At 39.9% G+C, this 13,724-nt stretch overlaps 1 protein-coding gene across 1 annotated transcript in view; it reads right to left on the minus strand.

Moving 5' to 3' along the window:
• Positions 1 to 13,724, minus strand: part of RAPGEF5 (Rap guanine nucleotide exchange factor 5) — a 157,706-nt gene that overhangs the window by 85,454 nt on the left and 58,528 nt on the right. The window contains exons 8-9 of the mRNA XM_015618214.3: positions 11,325 to 11,401; positions 5,615 to 5,740 (exon numbers count right to left, since the gene is read on the minus strand). Coding sequence (XP_015473700.1) covers positions 5,615 to 5,740; positions 11,325 to 11,401 — 203 coding nt within the window. The remainder of the gene's footprint in view (positions 1 to 5,614; positions 5,741 to 11,324; positions 11,402 to 13,724) is intronic.

Below are 13,724 nucleotides of genomic sequence, written 5' to 3' on the forward strand. Positions count from 1 at the left end.
AAAGTTTTTGCCAAACTCTGTTGTAGTTGTTATGACCACTTGACCCACAGCTCTGTAAGAGATGCAGAGCAACTGCTAAGAGTCAAAAGCAGTAAACTTGCCCCCAAGCTACCCAGTAGATCTGTCCCAAACAGAGCAGATACGACAAAAGTGATGATGTTTTTAGATACTAATGCACAGATTTCAGTCACTGACTGTATTCAGACATCATTTGATGTCAATGTTTTAAAGGATATTTTTCCATCAGAGCCCTGATTACTGGCCATCAGTCCAACAGTACATCAGCACAATGCCACAGCTTTGTTAAGATAACAAAAACTGCAGCTCTGGGCACGTCCTGACATTCATTCTTGTCTCCTTGCAGGCGTCCAGCTGGGCACCCTAAAAATACCCCTGGTGTGTCATGGCTGGAATTTCCTTGAGAAATTCCTCGGTCGTGAGTAATCTATACAACCCAAGGCTCTAAATCATTAATCTTCTGTTTTAAGCATTTTAACAGCTTCAGCTCAACCACTAACCTGCTTCAATGACCAAATCATCTGTCTTCCTAATGAGACCACCGATTACAAAAGTTAGTACCCAGCAAATTAACAGAACTCTTCTTCAGTATCTGTTGTCCTTCTGAAAACATACCTTTCATCTTGAATCATCACAGAATCAATACACTCAAGCTGTATGTATTTATATTCTTTTAAACAGTACATAATTCTAACTAATATATAGATTAATCTGTAAATGGATTACAGGGTAGATTTAGGAAATGTTCCCCTTCCTACTGACACAGAGAAGTAATGGAAGAGCCTCCTTTTAACATTACTGTCAGTTTGGGGATGTCTTATTCAGTTGATCTGACTATGAAAATGATACTATAATCTAAAGAGATTATAATATAAATATAATAATCTAAAGAATATTCTCTCCATTTGCTGAAGTAAAAAGCCCTTTTACAATTTTACTTAAACAATGACAGTATAAACAGACAAGATTTTCCTAATGAGTGCAACATTTCATTGAAATAATAACTGGAAATACTGTACAACACATTTTCACATCTATTATAAAGGCATTATTTGAGTTGTAGTTGACTAAAAGGGATTTCAAAAACTATGGTTTAGTGCAAATATGTCTTGAATGCATCCCAAATGTAAGCTGGAGGGGAAGAAAAAGCAATGATAAATGACTTCAAATGGCTTTACATACCCAGCTTGCTTTCTATATTATAATTAATGCTAATAATAAGCAAGCCTCTCCAAAAAGAAGGCTTGCTCTATAATTGAATATTTCAATACATATTTTTCATCTATTTTCTGTCAAATCAATTTTTTTAAGGAAATGAAATATTTAAATTATATTAAAATACAAATATCCAGTTTCACATCTCCTTAGGCTTATGAGTACAATTTGCATGTAATGATAAAATTAGAACTGCAGGCTTGCATAGTTTTTTTACACTACCCCACATTTGATATTAAAATAATTTCAGTGTATTTTAGACAATAATTTAATTTTATTTATTTATCAATACATTGTAGGAAGGTGAAAGTACAGAGAAGAAGTTTATCTGCCTTTTTAGAAGCTTATTTAATTCTATTTACTTTCTGCTCATTAGCAAAGCTGAAGTTTTAGGAAACCAAATAAGTACAGGAGATTCAGTACCTTCATTAAGCACCACAGTCTAACACATTAGGAAGTGGGAGTGGGGAAAAAAAATATCACTGTTAGTTTTTGTTTTTCTCTGCAAGTCTGTGAGCACCAGTATGGTTAGAGCTCTTTGCAAACACTTTATTTACCTGAGAAGAGGTTGGCTCTGTGTGCCACCACGGAACGCCAGTTCTGGTATTGGTTAGATTGGTATACCAATCTAACCTGGTCACTGTCAGCTTCCAGTGTCAAAATCAATTAAGCAGCTCACATATAACAGAAACTGAGCACAGAACTTTTTAAATTATGACAGTGATGCAAAGCCCTTTTTTCATTCAGACCATAAATGTGAAATGACAGCATACCAGAAAACTTAAAAAAAAAAAGAAAAAAAAGTATGGACTTTCTGATTTTGTACAAAACATCTTACAGATATAGATATATATATATATCCCAATTTTACATCCTCCAGAGCACAGCCAGACTAAAGGAATCCCTTCTCCCACCCACAAGTTCCAAACCAAGCTTTCCTCCAGTGAGCCAGCCAGCTGTCACATATATTCCCTCTTCCAGACCATCTGCTTTTTCTGAGAAAAAATAATTATATTTCATCTCCTGAACTAGCAACCCAAACCAATCCATGTTTCATCTGGAAAATTCCTTGTGGACCACAAAGCTCCAACAGCACACCTCAAAGTACACCTTTAGGTACTTTATCTGCCAAAAAACCTCTTGTGCATCCACGTGTCATCTATCTTCTTTAAGTGAGTCATTAACTTCTGTCCTCAAACCCAGATGAAGGTGGTAACTATTTATTTGAATGACAGGAGAGTTTACCAGCCCTCCTGGTCAACCAGTCTAGCTCCCTATCATACTCCATGCCTCATTCACTGTACAGGAAAGGGTTATTGGGGTCCCAAATCAGTACCAAATTCTTTAATTAGGCTGAGAACCCTTTCTTCTCCACAGGAAAGCAAAAGGATAATCAAAGCTCAATTGTTATACATTTATATTTGCTGTTAATGCTGGAAACCCATGTGAGGCTCTACTAATCTGGGGAGACCTGATTTAGAAACACAGTGGGTATAACACCAGAGGAGCCACAACTCCATTTCCCATCACATGCCTGGGACACAGTACCTAAACAGAGGAATTATGTGTATGCATAATTCTAACCCCATGTTCAAGCTGGACTTTTGGGGTTTTTTTTTCATATTCTTAGAGGAGAAGAGACTAGAGAAGAACTCTGGTTCAGGCAAAATTTCCCTTTTGCCATCTTGGAAAGAGCAGCTTAACTTCCAGGCAGGTTATAAAGCCCCCAGCTTTTAACAGTGACACTGGCCCAGGCTGGCAGAAACACATAACTCTGCAAGCCAGCAGCATTTCTGCTCCAAGTTGGGCTGCCAGGAGGCCAGCCTGGATAGCAGGCTCACCAAGGGCAGGGAGAACAGCCTGGCAGGGTGCTCAGGCCTCTCATTTATGGACTGCATGCCATTCCTTTGAGGAAGACAGATCATCCAAGAAAGCCCAGTTTGAGCTCCCCAGGAGGGAAAGCCAGTGAAAGCTTTAGTGCAGGGATACTTGCTGAGAAATGAGAGTCCTGTGGAAAATGCACAGAGCATCTCCATTTTACTCCTGCACTGAGTTCCCACCAGCCTGCGTTACCAAGAAAGCAGCACAAAATAAGCTATGCTTTTAAAAATTAAAAATAAAGATGGGCATGTTACACATAATAAGGACACCACACCCTGAACATGTTGTTCCTCTAACATTTACAGTGAGCCCAAGGGACTGGATAGTAAGCCAATGCCAATGAATCTGCCATCACTTTTGTAGCAGCAGGATGGTCTGAAATCCTGGATGCAAGCAGTATTCACTACAATTTACTAAGTACAATTCAGAAATTGCTTTTCTCCTTGGAGGAAAGGAGGGGATATCTGCCTGGAGCAGTGAACCCTGCCCAGCCAGTCAAATCCTGTCACCTGCACGTGCACCGGATCAGCTCTCAGACCGCACGGGAGGAAGGGAGGGAGAGGAAGGGATGGAAGCTCACAGCTTCCTGAACATATGCAACCCACTGCCCTGCCATGGCAGTGTGTGCATTTTCTCCAGTGAAAGTTAGTTACCTGAATCAGCTAAACCGAGAAGCTATGACAAACCTTGCCCGTGTTCAGGATGCCTTCTTGATGACTGTTCCCAATGAAGTCAGTGGTCTAGCTGGGGGCTTACCAGACACACCCTCAATGAGAACTGTAGGTCTCATATCTGGGCATGGGCTGCCTGGACCCACCCCACAACAACCAGGAAAGTGCAGAACAGGGGGAAGAAACACACCGTGATTTGTTATTGCCAGCACTAGCTGTAAGACATTCCCCACCCAGAAATAAAGGGCACATGAGGAATGACCTGGGTTTCTGCAATCTCTCAGGCGACATTTCTCTTTGCTGTCACATCTAAAGCATGTCCTAAAGGTCTAAAGGCATATCCTTGTCTGAGGGCAGTAATTGCTGTGCTGTTCTGCTCAGGATGGGTGTAAGTAAATTGCTTGAGCTCCTGCTAAACTGAAGTCACTCATCTCCTAAATAGCAGCAATTGCTAAGTACCATACTTTTCAAAAGGAGAAGAAAAGCTGAATGCTGCTTTCCTTTCCATTTTTGGAACTGTAGTGTAATCTGTGCGGCTACAGAGCTGCAGCTGACTCCACAGCACCCTTTGCAATGACCAGAGTTGCAGCAAAAATATCCACTGAATTTTTTTGAGTATCAGTCCCAACATTTTCCTCTCTATGCCCACATATCTGTAATCTTGTTTCTGAAACCTGAAACAGAATAGAAATCTTCCCTGGTTTAAATTTTTTTTTTTGCTTGAGCACCTAAACTTTTAATTGTGTTTTGTGGCTACAATTCAAAGATATATAGAAATTCTCCCAGATGTCCATTGCCAGCAGGTCAGCTGAGAAGCAATTTAATCTTGGGGAATTAGCCTGGCTAATTGCCCTCCTCCCTTCTTTACACCTACTGAAACAATTATACATCTAACTACACCAGACCAGACCCTCTATACTGCCAAACAGAACAGCATGAAGCTCTGAAAAAAACACCTCATCCTTCTCTTTTCCTTTGTACAGCCATATTTCAGTAGGAATGAACTTGCAGGTGAGCTGAAAAGTACTTCTTTTCTAAAGCACATGTCTTTTTTCTACCGTCCAGTGAGCAGAAAATGGAATAAATTGCATATACATAATGGCAAGAGACATGAGGACTAGGTGAGATTTTTGTTGTTTCTTGCAGTTATTATCGTCTGCACCTTTAGATGAATATGCAATCAGAATAGAAATCTTTACTAGGAGAAAAAAATTAGGAGACATTGTCCTATAAGCAGAGCAGTCAAGTTTCAGTGCATTTTCAATTTAGTTATTAACATCTGAATAAGTGCCTTCAGAAGCATTAAACAGAGTGCTGCTTTCTTCAGTATAACTTTTGATTGAAAACACAATTTAAAAGGAAAAAACCCCACAAACTGCTGAATTCCCTATCCAGGCCATTCTTTTTAATTCATGCTGAAAAGTTTCAGCCAATACTTGCATCCAAATATACCCAGAGAGAAGTAATTTTAAGATAATTTAGAGTAAGTACTTGAAGTACTCATATGCCTTATACATTATTTAAGTACACTGTAAAACCCAACAATTTGGTAAAAAGCATCCTGAAATCATCTGCTATATCCTATGTGTATAAGATATTAATAACAGCATCCGACAGTTAATGACAACATAATAATTTAAGTGTGTTGACAATTATTGACCTGAACGCACTTTAGAGAAATGTAAATGCCAGAGGAGAGCAGCTACAGCTCCATGACTAATGTGTGCCCTGGATTCTGACCATCAGCTTTGCTATTTCAGTTTTGTGACCTAAATCACCCTCCCCTACCCAAAAGAAACAAAAAAAACGAAATAAGAAATGTGTCTTACTTGTTCTGCTTTCTCCAGTGCTTTTCTATCCGCCTGCAAAAACTGGCAGTTCTCTCTCGCCAGCTTTTGGACCAGCTCAATCCGTCCGATGTCATCTCTTCCCTGAAGCTTGCATAAAACCCCTGCCTTAAGGGTGGGAGAAAGAGCAAACAGATACTTAAATCCACAATCCCAGGACATGACACCAGCACAAATTTCAACCTTAAAAGAAACGCATCTGTTTTCTCATATTTGCGGTACTTCGGTGCCACTTGCTGAGCACAAACAAGTCACCGCTTCCCGGGAAACAACTGGAGAGGAACTGAGGCACATCTGAATCTCCAAATGCATCTACTCTGGAGGAAAGAAGGCAGGGCTAACTAAATCAACCGCTCCTCTGAGTGCAACTATCAGATATGCTGTGTTTTATTTGTTCCTGTCAGCCTGTTTCCTGTTACATAAGAGAACAAGAGAAAGAGGTTAAAAACTCATGGGAAAGTTAGCCAGGAACAGCCCTGGAAAAAGAATGAAGTGCAACACAAGGCACTCCTAAAAATAACAGGCTACAGCTCCCTCTGCTCCCACTCCAACCATTTTTCACATATGCAAGACTCAAGAGTTAAAAGACAGTTGTGCTACATTTATTTATTCCATAAATAACAAATCTGTATCTCTTGTTTTGTTTAGGGAAGGAAATGATACTTGCTTTAAAAGCTATGTCAGAACTATTTTTTTGGCTAAATCTGACAGCAATTCAAGCTATGCTGATAGTGTTTTGTCAAAATATTCAGCACTGGTTGTTTTCTAAAAATGTGAGACAGATACATATAAAAAGATGGATTTATGCTTGCACACAGGCACATAGAGATTCATTGCAAAGTTAGCTGATATGGGCTAAACTGCTCCTTGCAAAGCCAGCAGCTGGTATCACTGTCCATGATTTGGGTATGGATATAGCCTCTGCGTGACCGAGACCTGGGGCGATGATACCGTGCAGCTTTTATTAGCCCAGATGTTTCCTGATGGGAACAGCAGATGCCCTGGGAGGGCCCATCATGTGGCATTGCTATGATATGGCTATATCACCTCAAAGGCAATCTGCAAATAAACATTTTCCCCCCATTTCCTTCACCGTTTTCTTTCTACTGCTCATCGTGAGTTTAAATTAATCACTACCTACTCCAGAATTCACAACACATCTTGTGTGGCAGGCCCTAAAACTAGGGATACCCTGATTTGCTAACCCTACAGGGTCCAATCCTTTGGCCTTGAGTAATTCTGTCCATGACAGATGTCCATGGCAGAGTGAGAGTGCCCACTCAAATCATCCTACATTCTGCTAGTTTCTCCAATGGAAAGAGAACTGGGGGTTAAGATTTCTTCATCTGAAGGAGAAAGCAAATCTACTTTATGAATAAGTTCTTGAATGATGATGGCAAAAGATAGGCTCCATGACCAAGTCCAGAGTCATCCTTACCCAACTCATTGAAAGAAATTTGTACATGCCTACATTCTTCCAGGTGGGATGAAGACATATCCTGACAAGTCTGCATCAAACACTTCTGCTCTGATGAAGTAAAGGATTTCAGATACAGCCCATGCTTTCAATGTCCTGTGCTCCTCCTGAGCCCAGCCTCCTGAGGAACCCAGCTTCCCCATATAAGGAGACTGCTCACTGGGCAGAAGGTCAGAAACCCACCAAGAGAATTACATTGCCTAATCTCAAATTCCTTGCATAGTCTGTGAGTCTAGTGCCTTATCCTCTAAATCAGACATTGGTTTATAAACCAGTTCTGACACTCTTATCCCCTGCAGATCAGCAGCATGACTGATTTTATCAAATGTGGAAGAATATAGTGAGCTAGTTGTCCAGACTTCTTTAATCAATGGAGAAAATAGGGTATTTAGGAAGAGATTTTTTTTTAAATTTTTTTTTTACTCTACAGTAGACATTTAAAAATGGTCAGATCAATTGTTTCCTAATGTTCTCCTTCTTCTCCAGTAATTTTCCCAGGGAACCTAAGACTTGGGAGGCCTGATGTCTGTGCTTCCAACACTTTGAGTGCTGGGGGACATCAACTAAATCAAGCCTGCTTATTTCATGGTTGCAGGATGCTTCTAGCAAGAATATTACACCCATGTAATGTAGGCTAAGGACAACTTCAAAGTGTTATCACCAACTAGGACTTAAGTATGATAAAGATTTGGACTCTCTCTGTGTCTGGGATCTTTGTACTGTGGAAGCACTTTTTGCACCTTCCTGTAGTGCTGTCCTGGTTTAGGACTGACACTCCCCAGTTTGGTGCTCACATCGAGATGAAATTAGGTGCCACTTGTTCCCTTCCCCTTCTCCTCCCCCTCCTCCTTCAGGTAGCTAGAGAGGAGAATTGGAGGCACAAAATATAAAGATCACTTGTTAACATGAGAACAATTTACTGAAAACAGCAATGAGATTAAGAAAACAAACAGTAACAGCAACAATAATAATGACATATAGGGTACAAATAAGGAATGATTTACATGGAAACCCCTCCACAACAGACAGTACCCAATCAATCCCTCCTCCAGAATATCCCAGCCTGGAAGAGAATGCCTTCCCCTGCCCCACCAGTGATGTGAGGTGGTACAGATTAACCTCTGGTCCTGGCTATTGCAAAAACTAACCCTGTCCTGGCTGGAACCAGAGAAAGTAGTCCATGACCTACAGGTGGAAGAGATGGTTATGAGTCCCTGCTGAACAAATATTGATCTTCAGAGTGTGAAGCAAAACCCAATGGTTAAAACGATTATGTTATGTTAAGAAGAGAAAGGAGGGCTTCAGTTTTGGGGCAAGAGCTGGCTTCAGTATGTTTAAGTGGGAGAAACGTCCAAGAGAAAGGCAAGGTTTTGAACGTTGGGTCTCGCTCTCTTTCACCACTTGCCCTCCACCTGTGTTCACACAGAGCGTGTTGCTGCCTTCCACATGGATGAGCACCCCAGAGGAGCAACTCTAAACACAAGCCCATTAGCCCTTGCACAAACATGGTCTGTATTCAAAACAGCAATCTTATTGCAGAATCACATTGTCCTGTTTCAAATAACCACCAAGTAGAAATACTGTTTTTTAACATGTCCCCTCCTCCTGTCACTGTTCTTTAATTTAAAGAGTTGCAGAGAACATGGAAAAAAAAATTTATTTAATTTGTTTTCCAGAGGATAAAGAATTTATGGGAGGGCTAAGATATTGTTATCTTATCTTATTAATTATAAGTTTGGCTCTGGGAGTAAAGAATGCACTTGAAGCACAAAAGGCTAAACATGTTTTTTTCATAATTGTGAAAAAAGCTATGAATCCTTTACTTTTAATTCTGATTTCCTCACTTATGATGACTTTACACCACAAATCTTTCTGTTAAATACTTGTAAGAAAACATCCAGGTCAATTAAATTATTTATTGATGACAGCTTCTAAAATCTGGTTAGAATAATACTCAGTCTCCAATTACTGGTCATTTTCACTTCTCAATACAAATTTAATTTTCAGGCAATGCTTTGGAAGCTGTTAGACAAAAGGGTAAAGGCAAGTCACAACTGCAAAGAACAATTTTGATTTTCATTTTGTGCAGGCACACATCCTCCAAAACCCTTGTTGATGCTTGGACCTCTAATTCATGTAGACCAAAACAGATACACTTACTAAAGCACATGAATGTGAAAATCAAAAAGTTGCATAGTTTAATTGGCTTTACCTTAATGAATGATAAAAGAATGTACTTTATAGTAAAGCTTTACTACCATTCATGGCTCAAAATTGCTATAACTGTGTTTATGTAATACTTGAAATGAAATTTTAAAAAGTTTAATGGAAATGAAAGCTAATTACTCACTACTCAGGGTGGAAAAAGGAAGATGCTGACAACATACTTTCTGTTTCAGCATATCCATAGGAAAATATGCCCTCTGCAGAGGTCATAAATGAACATCATAGCAATGACACGGAGGTGAATTAACACATCCTTAGGAAGACAAGATGGGATCTTTAATTTACATAATTTATGTTATTTACAGCATGATTGCTTTTGCAAATCCCCTTGCCAATCTTTTTTCACACTTTTACCAGTTTTGTCAACTAACTCAAGTGTAAATCAAGCCACTCTCCCACAGAGCAGTGTTTAGAGCAGGCACAACACCCTTCAATTCTATTAACAGAAGGTTTGTGGTGGCTTGGTTTTCTTTCACTGTATCTCTTTTTGTAGCTGGTGAAAAAAACTTAATTATTACTGGCTTCACCTTTAATCAACCTGAGAACTTAAAACTATGTGCCACAGCCTCAAAAGACAGGATCCCTTGCTTTGCTCCAGTCATATGCATGGTCCCACTAAAGTGAAAAAAAACATTCACTCCTTTAAAACAAATTGTATCTGGCCTCCACTGGATGTCATTTTTATGTTCCTAAAAAGCTGGAGCAACCACTGCTTTGGTAACACTCCTGCTTTTGTTAACTGCTCATTTAATAATTATATAATTTTAAATGCGTTTCATATTCTTTCATATCTTCGAAGCTGGTTTACAGCCAATTAAAATCTGGGTGAACCAATACCCCAATAATAAATTTTTATGGGCTTTTATAATTATTCCAGGTAATTTTATTAGCTGGCTACTTAGGAGCTTTCTGCATACATTGGCTACATCATAAGTGGAAACAAACATTTTCAAAGAACTGTAATAACTACAGCAACTAAGTAGAACTTAGAATAGATTAAATCCTTCCTCTCCATCCTCCCCCCCAAAAAAATCCCACAAAAAAACAGAGAGCCGTATTTTTTTGTGCAGTAAGGTCAGTGTTTCCCTCTGGGTCCTTTCTACATCTCTGTAATGCACTCTTGGCTACATGGCTTGTACCCTTTCAGCTAGGCTTGTTAACAGACATCAGCATAAATCCTGTCTTCCTTGCACACAAGTTTGCAGGTTTGGCAAGATGCTAAGGAAATAAATCAGAGGCAGGAACTGCAAGTTGCATATAGGGGAAGGAGAAAAGGTGGCAACTGGTGGGGAATATAACATTTTCAAGAGAAAAAGAAGGAGAAAAAAATAGTCAAGACTGGGAAAGATTAATTTTAAATTAAAAGCAATAATCGGTACCAGTACAATGAGCAATACAGTTACACTTGCACAGCTTGAACACATGAATGGAATGATTGAAGGAATTGCAGATTAATAAAAAAAGATTCACAGAATTAAAAAGGGTAAGCAATCCCACAATAAAACACTCTAAAAGGCAGTTTGGTTTCTTCTGAGCAATATCCAGAAGTGTGCTTTGGTTGTAAATGAGGGCAGTTAAGGAAAGAAAGAAAAAGGTTGCTACTTGCACTTGAGTGACTAATAAGTATCCCTATTTCATTGCATGTCTACTTACAGTGATTAAAATTCAATCAAAATGTCATATGCCCTTGCCTCCTAAAACACATCTCATTTTCCTTTCACATCTGGTATATGCTATGTGTATTATCTAAGAGCAGAAAGATAGCTGAAGAATGCTGTCCAATTGCAACATCATGGGATTAATTCCCAGAGTAATCATCAATCTTATTCTAAATAGTCACATAAGATGAGATCTAGCAGACTTTCTCCCTCCTACATGCTCCCTGCACAGAACATAGAGGAAAATCCATTTCCCAGAGCTATTGAAAACAGTTCTTCAACTTGTAGATCTGAAAACATTCCCAAGATTCCATTAATCTTACACATCTACCTGTGCATCAGAGGTATCCTTGAGCTCTTCTAGTCCTCTTATTTCTTGACTGCTGTTTTCTTCATTTTGATGAATTGCTAAAATAAAAAGAGGAATATGTTGGAAGCAGGCAGGTTTAAATCACAAAAAAAACCAGAAAAACAGCATGCCCCAATATAGGATAAGCATTCAAGGAATGTTTAAACTTTAGCATTCTAGTTAACTCCTGGAGTGGTTTTGGACAGATCCTATAAGGCACACATTACTGGGTTTGGAAAAATGCTAAATAAAGTATACTTTATTTTTCCCCAGGCAGTAAGATCCAGTACTAAATAGTTATAGTCATGCTACTGTTAGTCCTGATAAAACAATGGCATTTAAGGAAACTCCACTTTTCCATACATTGTAACAAGATATCATGACTCATAAGCAATAAAAAAATAAGGTCTCCCTCTTCTTCCATCATATTGCAGAAGGTCAGGTCAGACTAAACAGAATAAGCATATTTATCCTTCACCTCAGACTTGGAAAAGTCCCTTTGCTTCATAAGCAAAGTGATTTCAATCTCAACAAACATCACCATGGAAGTCATCTCCAGAAATAAATGGCAGCAGGAGATGTTTTATCAAAAGTTCTGTGCTGCTGGCACAATAGAAGAAACCAGAAACCCCACCCAATGAACATGAATTCAATCACTTAAAACTAGCAAGTTTTGCTAGACTTTAAAGTTTTGTATCAAACTTGCAGTCTCCTGAAGTGTCAAAACCAGAGATAGAAGTTTATCCAGCTAAAGAAACAGAGAACTTCTTATGAAAGACCACCTCAGACTTCTGTATTGCAAATGGCATCATCTACAGGCAGTTTTACTATCTATACCCCAAGCGACCCTTTCAGTCAGCACAGCCACCTTCTGTATTTTGGTGAGACATTGAGCCCTCAGATGTTCTGAAATGTCACACATGGCAGGTTGGGAGAGTCAGACCCAACAAAACACATGGAAAGTGACCTTACCTTATGCTGTACACATCAACTTAGAAGAACCAGACTCAAATATCTTTGATCATGAGTACATATTGAGTGATTTCCTGGTTTAGCCACAGCCTTTGTGACACTAGAAGTGTCCTTGAAGCAACAGAGCTGTCACATCCATTTCCTGAAAAACACCTCATGGCTTTGATGGATGGGTGGGAGGGCTGAGCTGGTGTGCCTCCTCCTGCCCATCTGCTCTCTCCTTCACCCCTGTGTACCTGAGCTGCTCATCAGGCTGCATGTGAACAGCCACAGCCCACAGCACAGTGTATTCAGACAAGGATCACCAGTCCTTGAAACCATGCCTGTGAGCTGAGGCAACCCAGAATTTGATTGATGAGCAAAGGGAGCAGGAGAAGGGCTGGCAGGCAGCAGTACAACCTTCCCCAGGCATTCTCACCTATGCCATCTTCAGCCTGAACCTTCAGACATAACCAGGTTACCATGGCCAAGCTCACACACCTAATGTGAGCCATGAAGTCCAGCTTGGTGTGTCTGCATGGGTGCTCTGGGTCTGCTGCAGGCAAAAAGCAGCCTAACGTTTAGGCAGCATCTAGCAACTTTAAAGAAAAGTAATTTGGGACTGTCCTTGACCTCTAAAATAAATTGTATGGATTTATTTTTTTTTTTTTACAGCAGGATTGCTGCTGATATTGCTATGTCATATAGGATATAATTTTGTTTCTTCCCCCACAGTTATGCTATCCAAAACAAACAAAAAAAAAGGTAATAAAAATGTAATTATAAAAGGGGAAATAAGTCATTCTGTCAATATAGTTTATTCCATTACAGGATCTTTTTAAATCCATTATCAAAGAAAAACAGAGTTCTGATATAAATCTTCACCATAGGGTTTTCAGGCATCACTTTACCAGCAAACCTCTGAAATTCAAGGTGAATACTGAAAACAAGGGGTCAGACTATTGCTGCAACAGACAGCGTATTTAAAGCTAGGCAAAACCAAAACTCTCTCAGGATATTGTGGCATATCTCTGCCCCAGCCTGGAAATGATGCAGCACAAGGACCCCAGAGAGGGATGGCCTGAGCAGCCATGTGTGATCCCTGCTCTCTAGTGCAGGGCAGGGTGTCTAAAGGCAGCCTACTTTATCCAGCCAGGCTGGGAGCTCTGTGCAGGACCTTCCCATGTAACCAGCCTTCCTCCCCCAGAGCTGCCTCATCCTCTTGCTCAGTCCTGCACACCCATGGCCCTGCTCTACCCACTGCCACTGTGGGACACACAGAGCGTGCAGGACATCGACCTCCTGGGACGGGAGTGCTGCAATGCCGGAAGGCATTAACCAACCCCAAAAATCGGTTGTTTGAGCAATTCCTCAAATTGTCAAGTCTGCGTTAGCAGAACATTTCCCCAATTCTCCTTTCAATTTTCTGAT

The sequence above is a fragment of the Parus major genome, chromosome 2 (assembly GCF_001522545.3).
Source record: "Parus major isolate Abel chromosome 2, Parus_major1.1, whole genome shotgun sequence".
In the NCBI taxonomy this organism is placed as follows: Eukaryota; Metazoa; Chordata; class Aves; order Passeriformes; family Paridae; genus Parus; species Parus major.